This window comes from Bos javanicus, chromosome 1 (assembly GCF_032452875.1).
Source record: "Bos javanicus breed banteng chromosome 1, ARS-OSU_banteng_1.0, whole genome shotgun sequence".
NCBI classification, from domain to species: Eukaryota; Metazoa; Chordata; class Mammalia; order Artiodactyla; family Bovidae; genus Bos; species Bos javanicus.
The window spans coordinates 108,863,045-108,877,713 of NC_083868.1; the positions used below are offsets into that span (position 1 = coordinate 108,863,045).

The 14,669-nt window shown below is 36.1% G+C and overlaps 1 protein-coding gene across 5 annotated transcripts in view; it reads right to left on the bottom strand.

Annotated features, from left to right (window-relative positions):
* Positions 1-14,669, bottom strand: part of MLF1 (myeloid leukemia factor 1) — a 30,476-nt gene continuing 15,807 nt past the window's right edge. For 2 of the 5 annotated variants that reach the window (XM_061417503.1, XM_061417527.1), the window contains 5 exons: positions 6,736-6,819; positions 5,521-5,649; positions 3,354-3,513; positions 1,710-1,848; positions 1-122 (listed from right to left, as the gene is read on the bottom strand). In XM_061417503.1, the coding sequence (XP_061273487.1) occupies positions 17-122; positions 1,710-1,848; positions 3,354-3,513; positions 5,521-5,649; positions 6,736-6,819 (618 nt within the window). In that variant the 3' untranslated portion in view covers positions 1-16. Of the gene's footprint in view, positions 123-843; positions 907-1,709; positions 1,849-3,353; positions 3,514-5,520; positions 5,650-6,735; positions 6,820-11,238; positions 11,281-14,669 lie in introns of all 5 variants that reach the window. The other 3 variants (XR_009736581.1, XM_061417494.1, XM_061417515.1) reach the window with 3 other exon arrangements.

A 14,669-nucleotide genomic window follows, 5' to 3' on the forward strand; every position in this document is an offset into this window, starting at 1 on the left:
TCAAATGCAATGCTATTTATTTTTTGTTGATTTTCACAGGTGATCCTTTGATGTTGAGTTTGTCCACAAAAACATTTGATCTTCTTCCATGTTCAATGGCTGGACTTTGATGATGTTTCTCCCTAAGAAATATACATATGAACATTAACATCATTTTTAAATGGTCATTAAAACATCAACACAAACTTGATAAAGGCCACTGTAATTTAAGGTGAGTTTTATCTTAAGAGTTCTGTAATAGCTTTGAAAAACATATGGCAGACAATTTCACTTAACATTTAAGAGAGCAACAGCTGCTTCCCTGAGACAGATTTAACTGTTTACCTTTGAACCATGCTGTCCAACATCATAGCCACTAGCCACATTATTTACATTTAAATTAATTAAAATAACATAGAATTTCAAAATTCAGTTCCTTGGTTGCATCACTGACATTTCAAGTGTGATTCAACAGCCACGTGGGGCTAGTGGCTACCATACTAGACAGTACAGATGTATAACGTTTTCATCACTGCAAAAAATCATTTCAGAAAGTTCAGCTGGACAGTGCTGGTTTACAGAAAATGCCACTGATCGGGTTATAGATTTATAAACCATCTATAAGGAGCATGCTTTTCTCTAGCTGGGACCTGAATCTCACAGGCAAACTTAGGTTTGATTATAGCACTGTTAGGTTTTTATCAATGAACTTTTCAAAGGGAGACAATTATGGTTTACAATTAATAGGGGAGCAAGTTTTCTATGGAAAACATTAGGGCTCTAAATTCCTAGACAAGTATTTTAAAATAAAAGATGTTAGCACACAAAATTCTGCACAAGGCTTCTGGTTTACTTGGTACCCACTTGTTGCTTGCTGGTTCTGGGCAGCATTCCACCTTCTGCAGCGATCCTCCACTCTCTTATAGCCTAGAACAGATTTCTGTTTTGAGGCCTGGTGAGGCCTCTCTCTCTCTCTTAAGTCTAATGGCAACAGGAATTAGGTAGTGTTTTCAATTTTCCCCCAGAGAACCAAATTAAATGGTAACTCTAGAATATACACTAAACGTGTCCAAGTCTCATCTTTAAAGTTGGTTAAGGATATTTGTTTTTCACATCTATTCCAAAAGATAATTCCAAATGAGGCTAAAGTTTTTGAAAAATTCTTCCAGAATATCTAATACAGATATTGTAACATACTATTTAATACGTAAGTATCTAAAAATATGTTTGCCATTAAATGCTCAATTTTGATCTGTTAGGGAAGTTTTGTTCAGCCTTTCAGCTACAGTCCCTCTCCCCTTACCATATCCCTAAACGCCAGTATCTTTACCTAGTACAACACCGGTTTCTTTACCTAGTACAACACCGGTTTCTTTACCGAGTACAAAATGTACAACTCCTCCTCTCTCCAGATAAGAATCTGTTGCATAAGAATAACTGCATTATAGTATATCACTTTTCCTTAGGAGGATTTTAGTCCTACTGTCTAAAGCATAATTTGCTAGTGAGTTACTAGTCATACAATCCTAAAATATTATTGGGTTTCAGGTACAAATTTAAATTTCTGTTGGAATACTCGGATGTAATTTAAAATTACTACATCTTTCACAAAACATTGATACAAGCCACCTGGTCATAAATCAAAACTTCCTGATAAGAGAGGTAAAATTACATAACTTTCCTTCTAATTTGTTTTTTAAAAACACAATTTAATTAGAAATAACTTTTACCTTCTTTTAAGTTCTCGGGATCCTGAATTCTCATGAGCAACACTTCGCATCCTAGAGTTATCTAGATTGCGCCATTGTCCCCTTGGCTGGTACTTCAGAATCTCATTTTGCCACTCATCATCAAAAGCATGAGCATCACCTACATTAAATATCAAAATGAAAGGGTAAGTAGTAAGGTGTCAACTGTCAGTAACTGCTTTGCTCCCTACATGTTCCCTGGTGTTTCCATCGGCCTAACCTTAGAGATAGGAAACTGCTTCAAATATAAAGGTCTTTGACTCAGAGTGATACTTCCTTTTCTGTTTGTTCCTCTCCTATCCTGCTGGTAATTTGGTTATTGATGAGTTGTTTTTTCACAAACCTGCCTGGATATCATGTTGTTCTATCCCTGGACCCCATGACCCAGTGACACTGACTTACAGTCTTTCTTTTTTCCTGGGTCATCTCACAGTGATCCCACTTTTCCTCTGTACTTGGAGGACACTCCTCCTGGGACTAGCACTTCCTATTAATCTCACAATTTCACTACATAGTTTGGCCCCACAAGTTTCTGTTTCAGTTTCCTAAGATAGGTTACTCATCTGCCAATTTATGTTGCTATGAAGTAGGTAATCTAAATTCTATAATAATGATAAGTAAATGACAATACTTGTTCTTTCAGATTGCCTATACAACAATGTTACTTTGCCAAAATTTTCTTCAATATGTTAATTATTGTGAAGTATTCTGTATATATATAAATATTACCAAATTGCAAAGGTTAAAATTAAAGAAAGGTTAAGATGTTGTGGCTTTCATCTCATTGCATAAGAATAATTTTCTCCAATTCCAACCTGAAGAGAATTTCTTTCTCTAAAATGAAACAATAATTAAAACTCTTTACTATTATAAAAGTTTTACTTAAAATACTTTCTAAAAACAGGAAATGAATATAACTTAAAAACTATAATGAGAAGAGTTAGGACACTAGAAAGAATTGAATGCATTAAAGAATGAGTAGGAAATATAGGAAGTGGAAGAGATGAGCTTGATCCATATATATTATCACTTTTAGGTAACCATTTAGAATGTTTTTGAAAAAGTAACATCATAGATGGCTGTTCACAATTATAGTTGGGAATTAAAATAAGCACAATATAAACTATATAGATGGTAAAATACTAATTTTGAAAAAGAAAAGTATGTGTGTTTATATGTTTATATACACATAAAACTATTAGGAATATATATACTAAAACATTAATACTAGTATTTTGGGTTGGAATTATGGATGATTTTATTTTCTTTCTTTGTACTTTTTTATGCTTTTCAAATATACTTCTTTGATAACCACAAATATATAAAGACTCGTTTTTACTAATGACAGCTTTACTAAAAAACGAAAGATTCCATTTTCCAAGTATAAAACAAAAAATAAATGATACTCAACATTAAAAAATCACTATGAAAAAACAGATGTACTATGAAACAATGAAACCACAATTTTATTACTATGTTGATGATGTCTTGCCTACATATACAATTCATAAACTGCCTGAAAGATCACATGAAATGTTTCTATTAAAAAAATTCTCACCAAGTGCTACTGGTACAGCTGCTATTTTAACTTCAAGAGGAAGAATGCCATTTTTTCTGATAACTTACATTCATTCATATTGATGAACTCTTGATTGACCTCTTCATCTCCAGTCTTGTTGTTCTTTGACTTTTTAATGACATGAGCTCGGTCATGGAGGTGATGACCAACAGCCATTTTTTCTAGTCCACTGTCGGAATCTCTTAATGCTTTCCTGGTTTCCTTTATCTGTGAAAATGAAGAATATAAAAATTAGTTATTATTTATATAAATATAGCATATAAACTCCTCAACCTACTTACCTATACAGGTAAGAAAATAAATATATTGCTCTAAAAATAATGGGTACTTAGTTCCACTACCAACTTGTAGTAAAATTATGGTAATAATTCTCTGATATTTCCTGACCTGCTTAAAATTAAAATGTCTAGGACAAGCAGAACCAGTATAATTATTTAAAAAAAGAATACATGTAAGGGCAACTAATTATTCAGCAGTCATGAAATGACTTAAAATATTGTTTTCATTTAAGTCACCCATTACACAGGCAACCCCTAATTTTCTTTAGGATAAGTACTAACAAATAGAATAAATGGAAAAGTGGCAACTCATACCAAAATCTGTAGGAGTCAACTGTTTCAATCCCTACATGATACAAAGTTGGTAATTTCTAGGTGAGGATGAGGACACACACTTCCTCCAGTCCAACAATAGTATTCCTAGCCCTTTTTTCACAAGGAGACAGCTATGAAGATGAATAAGTGAAAAATTATAAACACCTACATAATCTATTATTAGAAAAGGAGATTTTAAAACTGTGGTATATTCATATTTTGAACATTATATAGAAGTTAAAATAAAGAAACCAGAGCTACACATATCAACTTGAACAAATCTCAGAAGCAATTACTGAGCAAAGTCTAGTTGCAGAGCAAAGTCACGTGTGCTTGGAAACCATTTATACAAAGTTTAGAAACCTGTAAAATGATTCACTATATTGTATATGGAGCATACATAACTAATGAAATCATAAAAGCATGCATAAAAGTGGTAAGTTCCAGGTACAGGCATACCTCAGAGATAGTGCAAGATCCATTCTGGACCTCTGCAATGAAGGAAATAGTGCAATAAAATGTGTCACACGAATTTCTGGTTTTCCTGTGCATATAAAAGTAATGTTTATTCTATTGTTGTTATTAAGCTTGCAGTAGCATTATGTCTAAAAAGGCAATGTACACACCATAATATAAAAACACTTTATTGCTAAAAATTGCTAACTACGACCTGACAGCACAGGATTGCCACAAACCTTCAGTTTACAAAAAATGCAACTTATCTGTGAAGTGCAATAAAGCGAAGACCAGTAAAATGAGGTATGCCTGTATGAGAAAATGGTTCTCTTTGGGGAGGGAGAAAGGGAAAAGGGACCAAGGAGGGAGGAGCATATTGGAAATTTTAACTGCATTTTTGCTTAAAAAGAGAACAAAAGACAACTTAGAGAAAAGCATTATGACTTCACTAAACTGGATTACAGAAATATGGGGTATTTATATTATTCTCTATGTTCTGTCTGTACTCTTGAAATATTTTGAGTTAAAAAATTCATTTACTTCAAATATAAACTAACTGTAGACATTTATTTCATGAAACAAAGACTTTAGTGTCTACTTCCCTTGTCAACATGTAAAGGTAATAAACATCAGTAGACATTAAAGATAAAAAAGCACCCGGGCGCACAAATGGAGGTAGGTGGGGAGACAAGTGAGCCAAAGTGAAAGGTGCCCCGTCGTGTCCGACTCTTGGCGACCCCATGGACTATATAGTCCATAGAATTCTCCAGGCCAGAATACTGGAGTGGGTAGCCTTTATATTATGGTGAGTACATTGCTTTTTTAGACATAATGCTATTGCAAACTTAGTAATAACAGAATAGAATAAACATTACTTTCATATGCACTGAAAAACCAGAAATTCGTGTGACACATTTTATTGCACTGTTCCCTTGATTGCAGAGGTCCAGAATGGATCCTGCACTATCTCCCCCACTAGCAGTGGGGGAGACAAAGAATGCCTTAAGATAAAAACTACCGTCAACTTCACTGCTTTTCACTCTGCTTTGTGTTTCCTTCCCTCTTCTCTTTTCCGCACCAGTAGCAGGTCAAGTTTTAATAGCTAAAATTTGATATGGGTGATCTATCATTCCATAACTTTATAAAGTTCCAAGAAAGTACTTACTCCTCCTGGAGCCCTACGGGTTTGTGTTGAGGCCTGGAAAACCTTTGGTGGTTCATCTCCTACTTTGGAATAAGTCATCACAGAGGAGGAACTAAATGAATGTCCATTTGGATCCATTGAAAGGTGACCCTGGAGATAAATATAAATTGTATATCCAGTGAGTTCAGTCAAATATGAAGACTAATGTCAGAAGATTCAAATAAGCAACAACACTAGCTGTAAGTTCTAGTAAAGATACTGTATATGGTTAGTATGATGTATCCAAATGGTACCCCCATGAAGGCCCTAACCTCCTTCCATTTTAGGTACCAATTCACACTCCTCTTGTGAGGAATAATGAATAACAAGTGATTCACTTCGAATTCCTCAAATCTTTGAGGTCAAAGACTTCAAGGCTTAAGTTTATAGATGTTATGCTTTGAAGCACATGATACTTTTATAGTCAGTGGTTAACTTTTGTGAGCAATTTTGCCAATGTTGAGCCAATTAACCATATGCCAAGAAGTTTATACCTTCTGTGGATACCAATGCTACACTTCTAATGTCCAAGATTTGGACATTATAAGATGTGCTTAGATTTCAAACTGGATGACCAAAATAATATGGTTGGTCTTCATATACTGAATTAAGTTATTATTTTGATTATGATTAATGTTATGAGTAGAAAAGTAAGAATATTAGTACTAGTTTATAAGTATTCAGCCTATATGACTCTAATCCAGTTTCTAAATATCATTCTTAAAATTTCTATTTTGAGTTATTTTTAAACACTAAAACTTAATAACTTAGATGCTATAACTTTTTTAAGTAGACAAGTTATACATAATAAAAAATCTAAACTCATATAAAATGTTCATTACAACAGTGACCTTCAGCAGAATAAATATTTTTTGAGGTTGAATTTTTTATTTTGAAAATTTAAGTAATGCTATTTATCAAACTTGTAGGTTATGAGATCATTTTGATAGGTTGTGACCAGGATTTTTAAAATATGAAATAAAATAGAAAATATCAATAGACACTGTAAACAGCATGATCCTTTTCTCATGAAACTTTCATTTCAGGTGTATAATATATACAGTACACAAGCAGTGTCATGATTTAAGATATATTTATTAGTTTCTGGGGACTATGGTTAGAAAATGGTTGAAAGCCACTATAATATAGGGTACCAATAGTGGAAAACAACATTCTCATCCATCTTTTAGTACTTACAAAGTTTCTTTGTAATTCCTGCATACTGTTTCGCATATTTAACATCATTCGGTCCATTGCCTGAAAAGGGCTGACATCTGTATGCTACAGGACATTAGGAAGTATGTTATTAACTATAAATACAACACGAAAGAAGCAAATCCACCTTCCCCAAACAGCTGAATTTCTTTTTTTATCTTGACTTTTGCTGTGGGATCTCATGCAGTGATCAACCAGGCAAAAATAATTTAAGGACTATACAATGAAAGCGATTTGTTAAAGAACACTTTGAAGCATACACACAATCCTAGACAGCCAGCATATAAATGGTTAGGAAGCTGTAACACTATAAACACATGCATACATACATGTGTATATATCCACATGAATATACATGCAAGAACAGGTAAATATACACATACATATCATTCAACTTGCTGAAAACATAATTTGGTTGCTATTTAAATACTGAGTGGTATATTCTGGGCTGGTACAGCTTTAGCATAGACTAGTCTTCAAATTTTTCCTTCTTATCTCTGTATATCCCACCAGGCAAATAAATAAAACCTGAGTGTAAGATAACAGTGTCATCTCCAGCAGGACCACATGGCTCAGAGAAGCTGACTCTAGAGTAGCTAGCCCTCTTTCCATCAGCGTTAGTGTTAGTTGCTCAGTCGTGTTCAACTCTGGAACCCTGTGGACTATAGTCCACCAGGCTCCTCCATCCATGGGATTTCCCAGGCAAAAGTACTGGGGTGGGTTGCCATTTCCTTCTCCAGGGGATCCTCCCAACCCAGGGATCAAACCCAGGTCTTCCGCATTGCAGGCAGACTCTTTATTGAGCCACCAGGGAAGCCTTTCCATCAGAGTTGGTGCCAAGTGACGGAGGTTGAATCATTCCACTAACAGGTCTTGGAACTGTGGGCTATCACTGATTGCTCAGTAGGGCATCCCCTTGAAGCATGAGGTGTGCTCCTCTCCAAGAACAGTTAAGAATTCCTCTGGAACAGTGGTTTCTTAGCCAAGAGTGATTTTTACCCCAGAGGGACATTTTTAAATCATTACACTCATTTTTGTTTGTCACAACTGAGGAGGGTGTATGATTGGCACACAGTGACAGGGGCAAGGGATTCTGTTAAATATCCTATGAAGCACAAGAATGTAGGACAGCTCCCCACAACAAGTCATCTGGCCCAACATGAAAGTAGCAGCATCGAGGCAGAGAAACACTGCTCAGAAAAATCTCCTATTGATTTTAGGTTTTATCACTGGAACGATCACCAGGAATCAAAAAGCAAAGCACATATTCTAGTATGTCAGCCAAAGCATTGCCTACTGTTAGGAGTTTCTGGTTCCAGGGACTCCCTCGCTCAAGCAGGAGGAGTCTTTTGACTCCTACATGTAAGGCATTGTTAAGCAGTGCTGCTATTTCAGCCCTTCTGGAGATTCTTTTGCTTTGTACCCTCTTCTGGGACTCAGTAAAGAATTATCAAAGGTCTGTTTACGTTTCTGCCTTCTATTGGGTTTTTATTGCTAATGGCAACCCACTTTAGTAGTCTTTCCTGGAGAATTCTATCAACCAAGGCTACAGTCCATGGGATTGCAAAGAGTTGGACACAACTGAGTGACTAACACGTTCACATGCAAATCAAATTCCTCTTTAGAATCTGCACTAACCATTGTGGGCTTCCCCTGTGGCTCAGTAACAAAGAAATCTGCCTGCAATGCCGGAGATCCAGGTTCGATCCCTGAGTCAGAAAGATCCCCTGGAGAATGGAATACAACCTACTCCAGTATTCTCCTGGAGAATCGCATGGACAGAAGAGCCTGGTGGGCTCTGTAGTCCATGGTACCGCAAAGAACTGGACACAACTGAGCGACTGTCACATCACTTCCCTTCTAACCATAGTACAGAACAACAAAGACACATTTAGTAAATATGATACATCTTTCCCTGATAACTCAGCTGACAAAGAATCCACCTGCAATGCAGGAGACCCCAGTTTGATTCCTGGGTTGGGAAGATCCTCTGGAGAAGGGATAGGCTACCCACTCCCGTATTCTTGGGCTTCGCTGGTGGCTCAGCTGGAAAAGAATCTACCTGCAATGCAGGAGACCCCGGTTTGATCCCTGGGTTGGGAAGATCCCCTGGAGAAGGGAATGGCTACCCACTCCAGTATTCTGGCCTGGAGAATTCCATGGACTGTATAGTCCACGGGGTCACAAAGAGTCGGACACAACTGAGCAACTTTCACACTTAGGATGCAAAGGACAGCAACAGAATTAATCCGCATTTCAGAGATTCAACACAATTCCAGAAACATTGTGAATTGTTTGTTTCAGCGTTACACTGAAAATCAATGCTGTTTAAGAGATAATTCAAGAGAGGCTAAAGAGCTAGCCTAAGGAAAGTGAGGTAAAAAAGATCACATGTTTTGGGTATATTTTGTCTCTTCTCAATTCACCGTCAGCCATTAAAAGATGTTTCTGTACTTGTTATGCGGGTGGCCCAACGCCTTGACAAAAAGGGGAGGTACAAATTAGAGCTGAGATTCCAGTGGGCTTTGGAGGCCTTCAGGAACTTTGTACAGCTGCTCTTCTCTCTGCCTAGAATGTTCTCTCCTGACTCAGTATCATTAGTTTCTTCTCATCATTCAAGTATCACCTCCTTCGAAAGGTTACCTGTCTAATCTTTGCTCCACCTGAACCTGTCCCTGTATCATTTGCCCATTTCGTCTCCTTCAGAGCACTTAGAAGCACTTTGACTATCTGAATTATTTTGTTCTTTATTGTCTGTCCTCCCACTCTGTGAAAATAACCTCTGTGAAGGCAGGGCTATCGTCTCTGTCTTACTCATCACCCTATTCCCAGTACTTTAGCAACAACTCCTGGTGCATAGGAGGGCTCAATAAATATTTGCTGAATGAATGAACTAATTATCTGTAGCTCAGTTCAAGCTCATATATCCAACTGCTTACTGGATAAATCAACCTGAACAGCCCACAGATGCCTCAACTGCAAAACACCCAGACCTGAAATGATCTTTCTGAGCACTCCTGCCCTCATACTGGCACTGCCTCAATGCTCTGTTCCTTAGCTCAGTGGCATTTTCATCTAATTCCTCAGGCCAGAAAAATAAGCATAAAACTTTTCTTCCCCTTCTCTACTGATCCAACAACCCAATGAATCGCCAAGTGCTATCCATTGACTTATTTAACTCTCTCAAAAGAGATTATTTCTCTTTATCACCACAGCTATTACTTGAGTAGAAGCTATCTATCACTCATACTTCTCAGAACACTTTGTCAGCCTCCTAGCCTCTCTGCCTCCACTCTGGCCCCTTCTAATACCTGTCTTCCCTGCAGGGACAATGCTTTTTCAAAAAATAAGAATCTGATTCTCATACTATTTTGACTAAAATTCATAAATTGCTTCTCCTGCTCTTTTGTTAAAGTCCACAGTCCTTATCAGGGCCAAAAGAAGTCCCCCTGGTACCTCATCATCCTTACCTATACCTATTCTCCAACTCACACGCTAGGGCCAAATAACCCCAAATATCTTTGGGCTCCCTAACCTCCCAGTCTTTACACATGCTATTTCCTCTGTGTTGATCTCTCTTCTCCCTTCCAGGCTTTTCCTGGCTAATTCCTATTAATCCTTAAGGCTCAAGAGTCTTCTCCAACTGACCTCCACTCCACCAACCCAAAGGTCTGGGCTAAAGGGTTTTTTCTATCTGTGTGCCCAAAGCATGCTGAATTTCCTGATTACTTGACTGATAACTCTGTGCTACAGCTGTTTTTTTTTTCCTTCATTGCTTGTCCCACTAAAAACTATGACTAGGAAGAACAAAGTTTATAAAGCAAATTTTAAGGTAAGAAATGGCTAAAGTCTAGCACAAGAGAATTCAAAAAACTTTTTCATGAGCGTATAGATGGATGCATAGAAAGTGCTCCAAGGTGAGATGCTATTCTCTGCTACTCCCCAGATTGCCTTTAAGTGTGTTAGAAATTAGCAGCACAGCAAAAGAGGACCAAAGGCTCAGAGAAAAACGGGTGGGAGAAAAAAGCTGGCTGCAGAGTGCTTGGACATGGGAAAGGAAAGCATGACTGAACTGACAACAGAGTGATAGAGAAAGCAGTCAGTCTGAGCTTTTCCAGATGTGCTTGTCTATCCTCAATTTGGTGCTTTTTTACTTTTTGAAAAGTCAGCATAAGCAAGTGGAAGTCTCCAACTTTTAAACACAACTACGGGGATCCCTTTTGTAAATAAAGTAAATCATCATCAACCAAAATGTACTTTTTCTTTTGGAAAACTGATTTTTTTTATGTTGACGTGAGGTACTCCACAAAACACAGGCCTAAACATTCTAAGACAAATTTAACACACGAAACAAGTTTTCAGTAACAAATGCTAAAAGCTGTTATGAAAGTGAGATGGCATGCCGATTCAGTATGCTTGAGTTAATGAGAAATAAAATATTGTCAGAAAATATTGCTAAAATGGCTTGTGTCTTATGATACGAACCATACCACCAAAACTGCCAAAAGGCACAAGAGAACTCATTGCCTAGAAAAAAATCCAATTAATTTTGGTATATTTATTATACAACAATCTCTGAAAAAGAAAGTAATACACTACATAATCACATAGTTCAGAGCTAACCAAATTACAAAACCGTTTAATCAAAAAGAGCTCAATATATAAAGTTATCTGCTTATTATTCATTATAGAGTCTGACATGAGACAAGACGACAAACAAGGAGACCACATATCTCTTTTAAATAAGACTACTCTAGTATTTATTAAAGAGAAAGTAATTGCTATGGACTAAGACAAACATTTTTCAAAGAAAATGCAAATTCACACCAAAATTAACACATAAGGTATAATGATTAAGATTATATCATCTTTCTTTTGTTCAAGGATTCCATATTTTTAAAAAATCATTTAATCTTGCCTGAAACCAATTAAAAATCAAAAGTATCTATATTAATAACATTTCAAAAGCTTAGAAGAGATATTGGTCAAAAAATTTAATGGATACCTCCTAAGAACTAATATGGAATAAGAAATACAGAATTCAGAAAGGATCATGCATATAGGTTTAAAGATATTTAGTCTTTGATAGGAAAAAGAATGTTAAGCGTAATAGATGGAATAATAAAAATAAATTTTTAGATACATATATAAATTAAAAACTTTCATTACTTGGAAGTTGTTGAAAATAAATTTTGAGTTTCTTGGTAAAAGGTATATACAAAATTATACCATCATTCAGTGATAATTTTTTCCCTGTGTAAGTTATGTCAAAAAACTATAGAAAACTGTGTTTAAATTTTATAATAAATTAAAACAGTAATCTCCAAAGTGTATTTGTACACCAGTAAAATTCCTCATTGTTTCTTTTAACTGAAAGGAAAAACAGATTTTACATTGACTCTGGCACCATCTCACAATCTGTCAGATGGTCATGTGTTATATCTTGAATTATAAACTGCCTAATGAAATAAACTTACAGATACTGGCTTAAAAACATCCCAATAAAGAAATCATGAACTGAAGAAAAAGCTAATAGTACAAAGAAATGGCGTAACTGATGCCTTTCCTACTTTTGTAGGAATCTCTATTTTCCCTCATAATAGGGCTGAGAAAGATGACAAATGCCAATGGGCAAAAAATAAAGAAAAGGGTTATCAAGTATATATTTGAAATATAAATTTTCATCCACTATGCTTAAAAGCATCAGCATATTACTCACTACTTAATCAAAATATTCATTTTAAAATTTATAACTTCACAAAAAGAGAAAAAAAAATCTTTGTGTAAATTATTATTAAAAAGTTCAAATAGAACAGCTAGCATGCTCAAAAAGCCTACTCTACTTAGCTGTGCTGCTTTCAAACTAGGCAGCTGATTTGTCCATCTTCTATAGTCAATTTCTAATTTTTATTCCTACTTTCATATGTAATTATAGGACACTGACTTAGAAAAGTCAAGTTGGGATAGAGGTCTTTTGTTGTTACTGTTGTTTGTTTTCTTTTAATTAATGTATTTAGTTTTTTTTGCTTTTACATAAATCTTTCATACTGAGACATAAACATGTCAAATGTATCACACAAAGGAGAGCCATATCTCACCAGTATAACTCATTCAGAGGAAAAGAAGAGTTTTGGTTAAAAAGAAGCTGAATGTTCCTTGGAAAACCTACTGAACCATATGAAATTCCTATATTTAAAAATTACTACTGCCCTTCAACTGCCCTAGGGCAATGCTCAGCACTCTTGGTTAGCAAAGAGTTTTCATAGCTTAAACAAGGAAAAAAAACTCACTGGTGTTAGTTTTCTAAGACAGTTGATACAATATAATGTAATTGAATATAATATTATATATACCACTTGATTTTAGATGGGAGAGGTAAGTAAATACTACCTAGCAGTATTTACTATATAAAACACCATGAAATTCAAAGTTTTATGAAATGGTTTGGTCTAAATCTGATATAGTAAAATCACCATTTACTTTCTATTTAATAGGTAGATGAGTACTGCAATTTCTCTTGGGAAACTGTTGAAAGAGATTATTATTAAATTAAAAAAAAATAAGATGATAGGTTCACCTGTAGGTGATTAGTGTCCTTTACTCAGTGTTGGTTTTTTTAAAAATGCTAAAAGCTTTGCACTCTTTTTGAATATTATCCTACCCTTCATTAAGGTAGTCAAAACCTACATGTGGCTATTTAAAATTAATTTTAAATAATTAGAATTGAAAATTCAGTTCCTCAGTAGCACTAGGCACATTTCAAAGGTTTTTTTTCTTATATATAAATTTATTTATTTTAATTGGAGGTTAATTACTTTATAACATTGTACTAGTTTTGCCATACATCAGCATGAATCTGCCTCAGGTATACACATGTTCCCCCTCCTGAACCCCCCTCCCTCCTCCCTCCCCGTACCATCCCTCTGGGTCATCTCAGTGCACCAGCCCCAAGCATCCAGTAGTCATATGTGGCTAATCATACTGGACAGGGTGGATTCAGAACATTTAGATCATCCAGAGCATTCTATTGGATAATGCTACACACAGATTTTAGCTGACACCTATGGTTCATCATCTTCAGTTCAGTTCATTCGCTCAGTCGTGTCTGACTCTGCAATCCCATGGACTGCAGCATGCCAGGCTTCCCTGTCCATCACCAACTTTTGGAGCTTGCTCAAACTCATGTCCATTGAGTTGGTGATGCCATCCAACCATCTCATCCTCTGTCATCCCCTTCTCCTCCCGCCTTCAGTCTTTCCCAGGATCAGGGTCTTTTCCAATGAGTCTCTCCTTCACATCAAGTAGCCAAAGTATTGGAGTTTCAGTTTCAGCATCAGTCCTTCCAATGAATATTCAGGGTTGATTTCCTTTTAGGATTGACTGGTTTGATCTACTTGCAGTCCAAGGGACCTCAAAAGTCTTCTCCAACACCACAGTTCAAAAGTATCAATTCTTTGATGCTCAGCTTTCCTGATAGTCCAGTTCTCACATCCATATATGACTACTGGAAAAACCACAGATTTGACTAGACAGGCTTTTGCTGGCAAAGTAATGTCTCTGCTTTTTAATATGCTGTCTAGGTTGGTCATAGCTTTTCTTCCAAGGAGCAAGCGTCTTTTAATTTCATGACTGTAGTGATTCTGGAGCCCAGAAAAACAAAGTCTCTCACTGTTTCCATTGTTTTCCCCATCTATTTGCCATGAAGTGATAGGACCGGATGCCATGATCTTAGTTTTCTGAATGTTGAGTTTTAGCCAACTTTTTCACTCTCCTCTTTCACTTTCATCAAGAGGCTCTTTAGTTCTTCACTTTCTGCCATAAGGGCAGTGTCATCTGAGTATCGGAGGTTATTGATATTTCTTGATTCCAGCTTATGCTTCATCCAGCCCGGCATTTCGCATGATATACTCTGCATG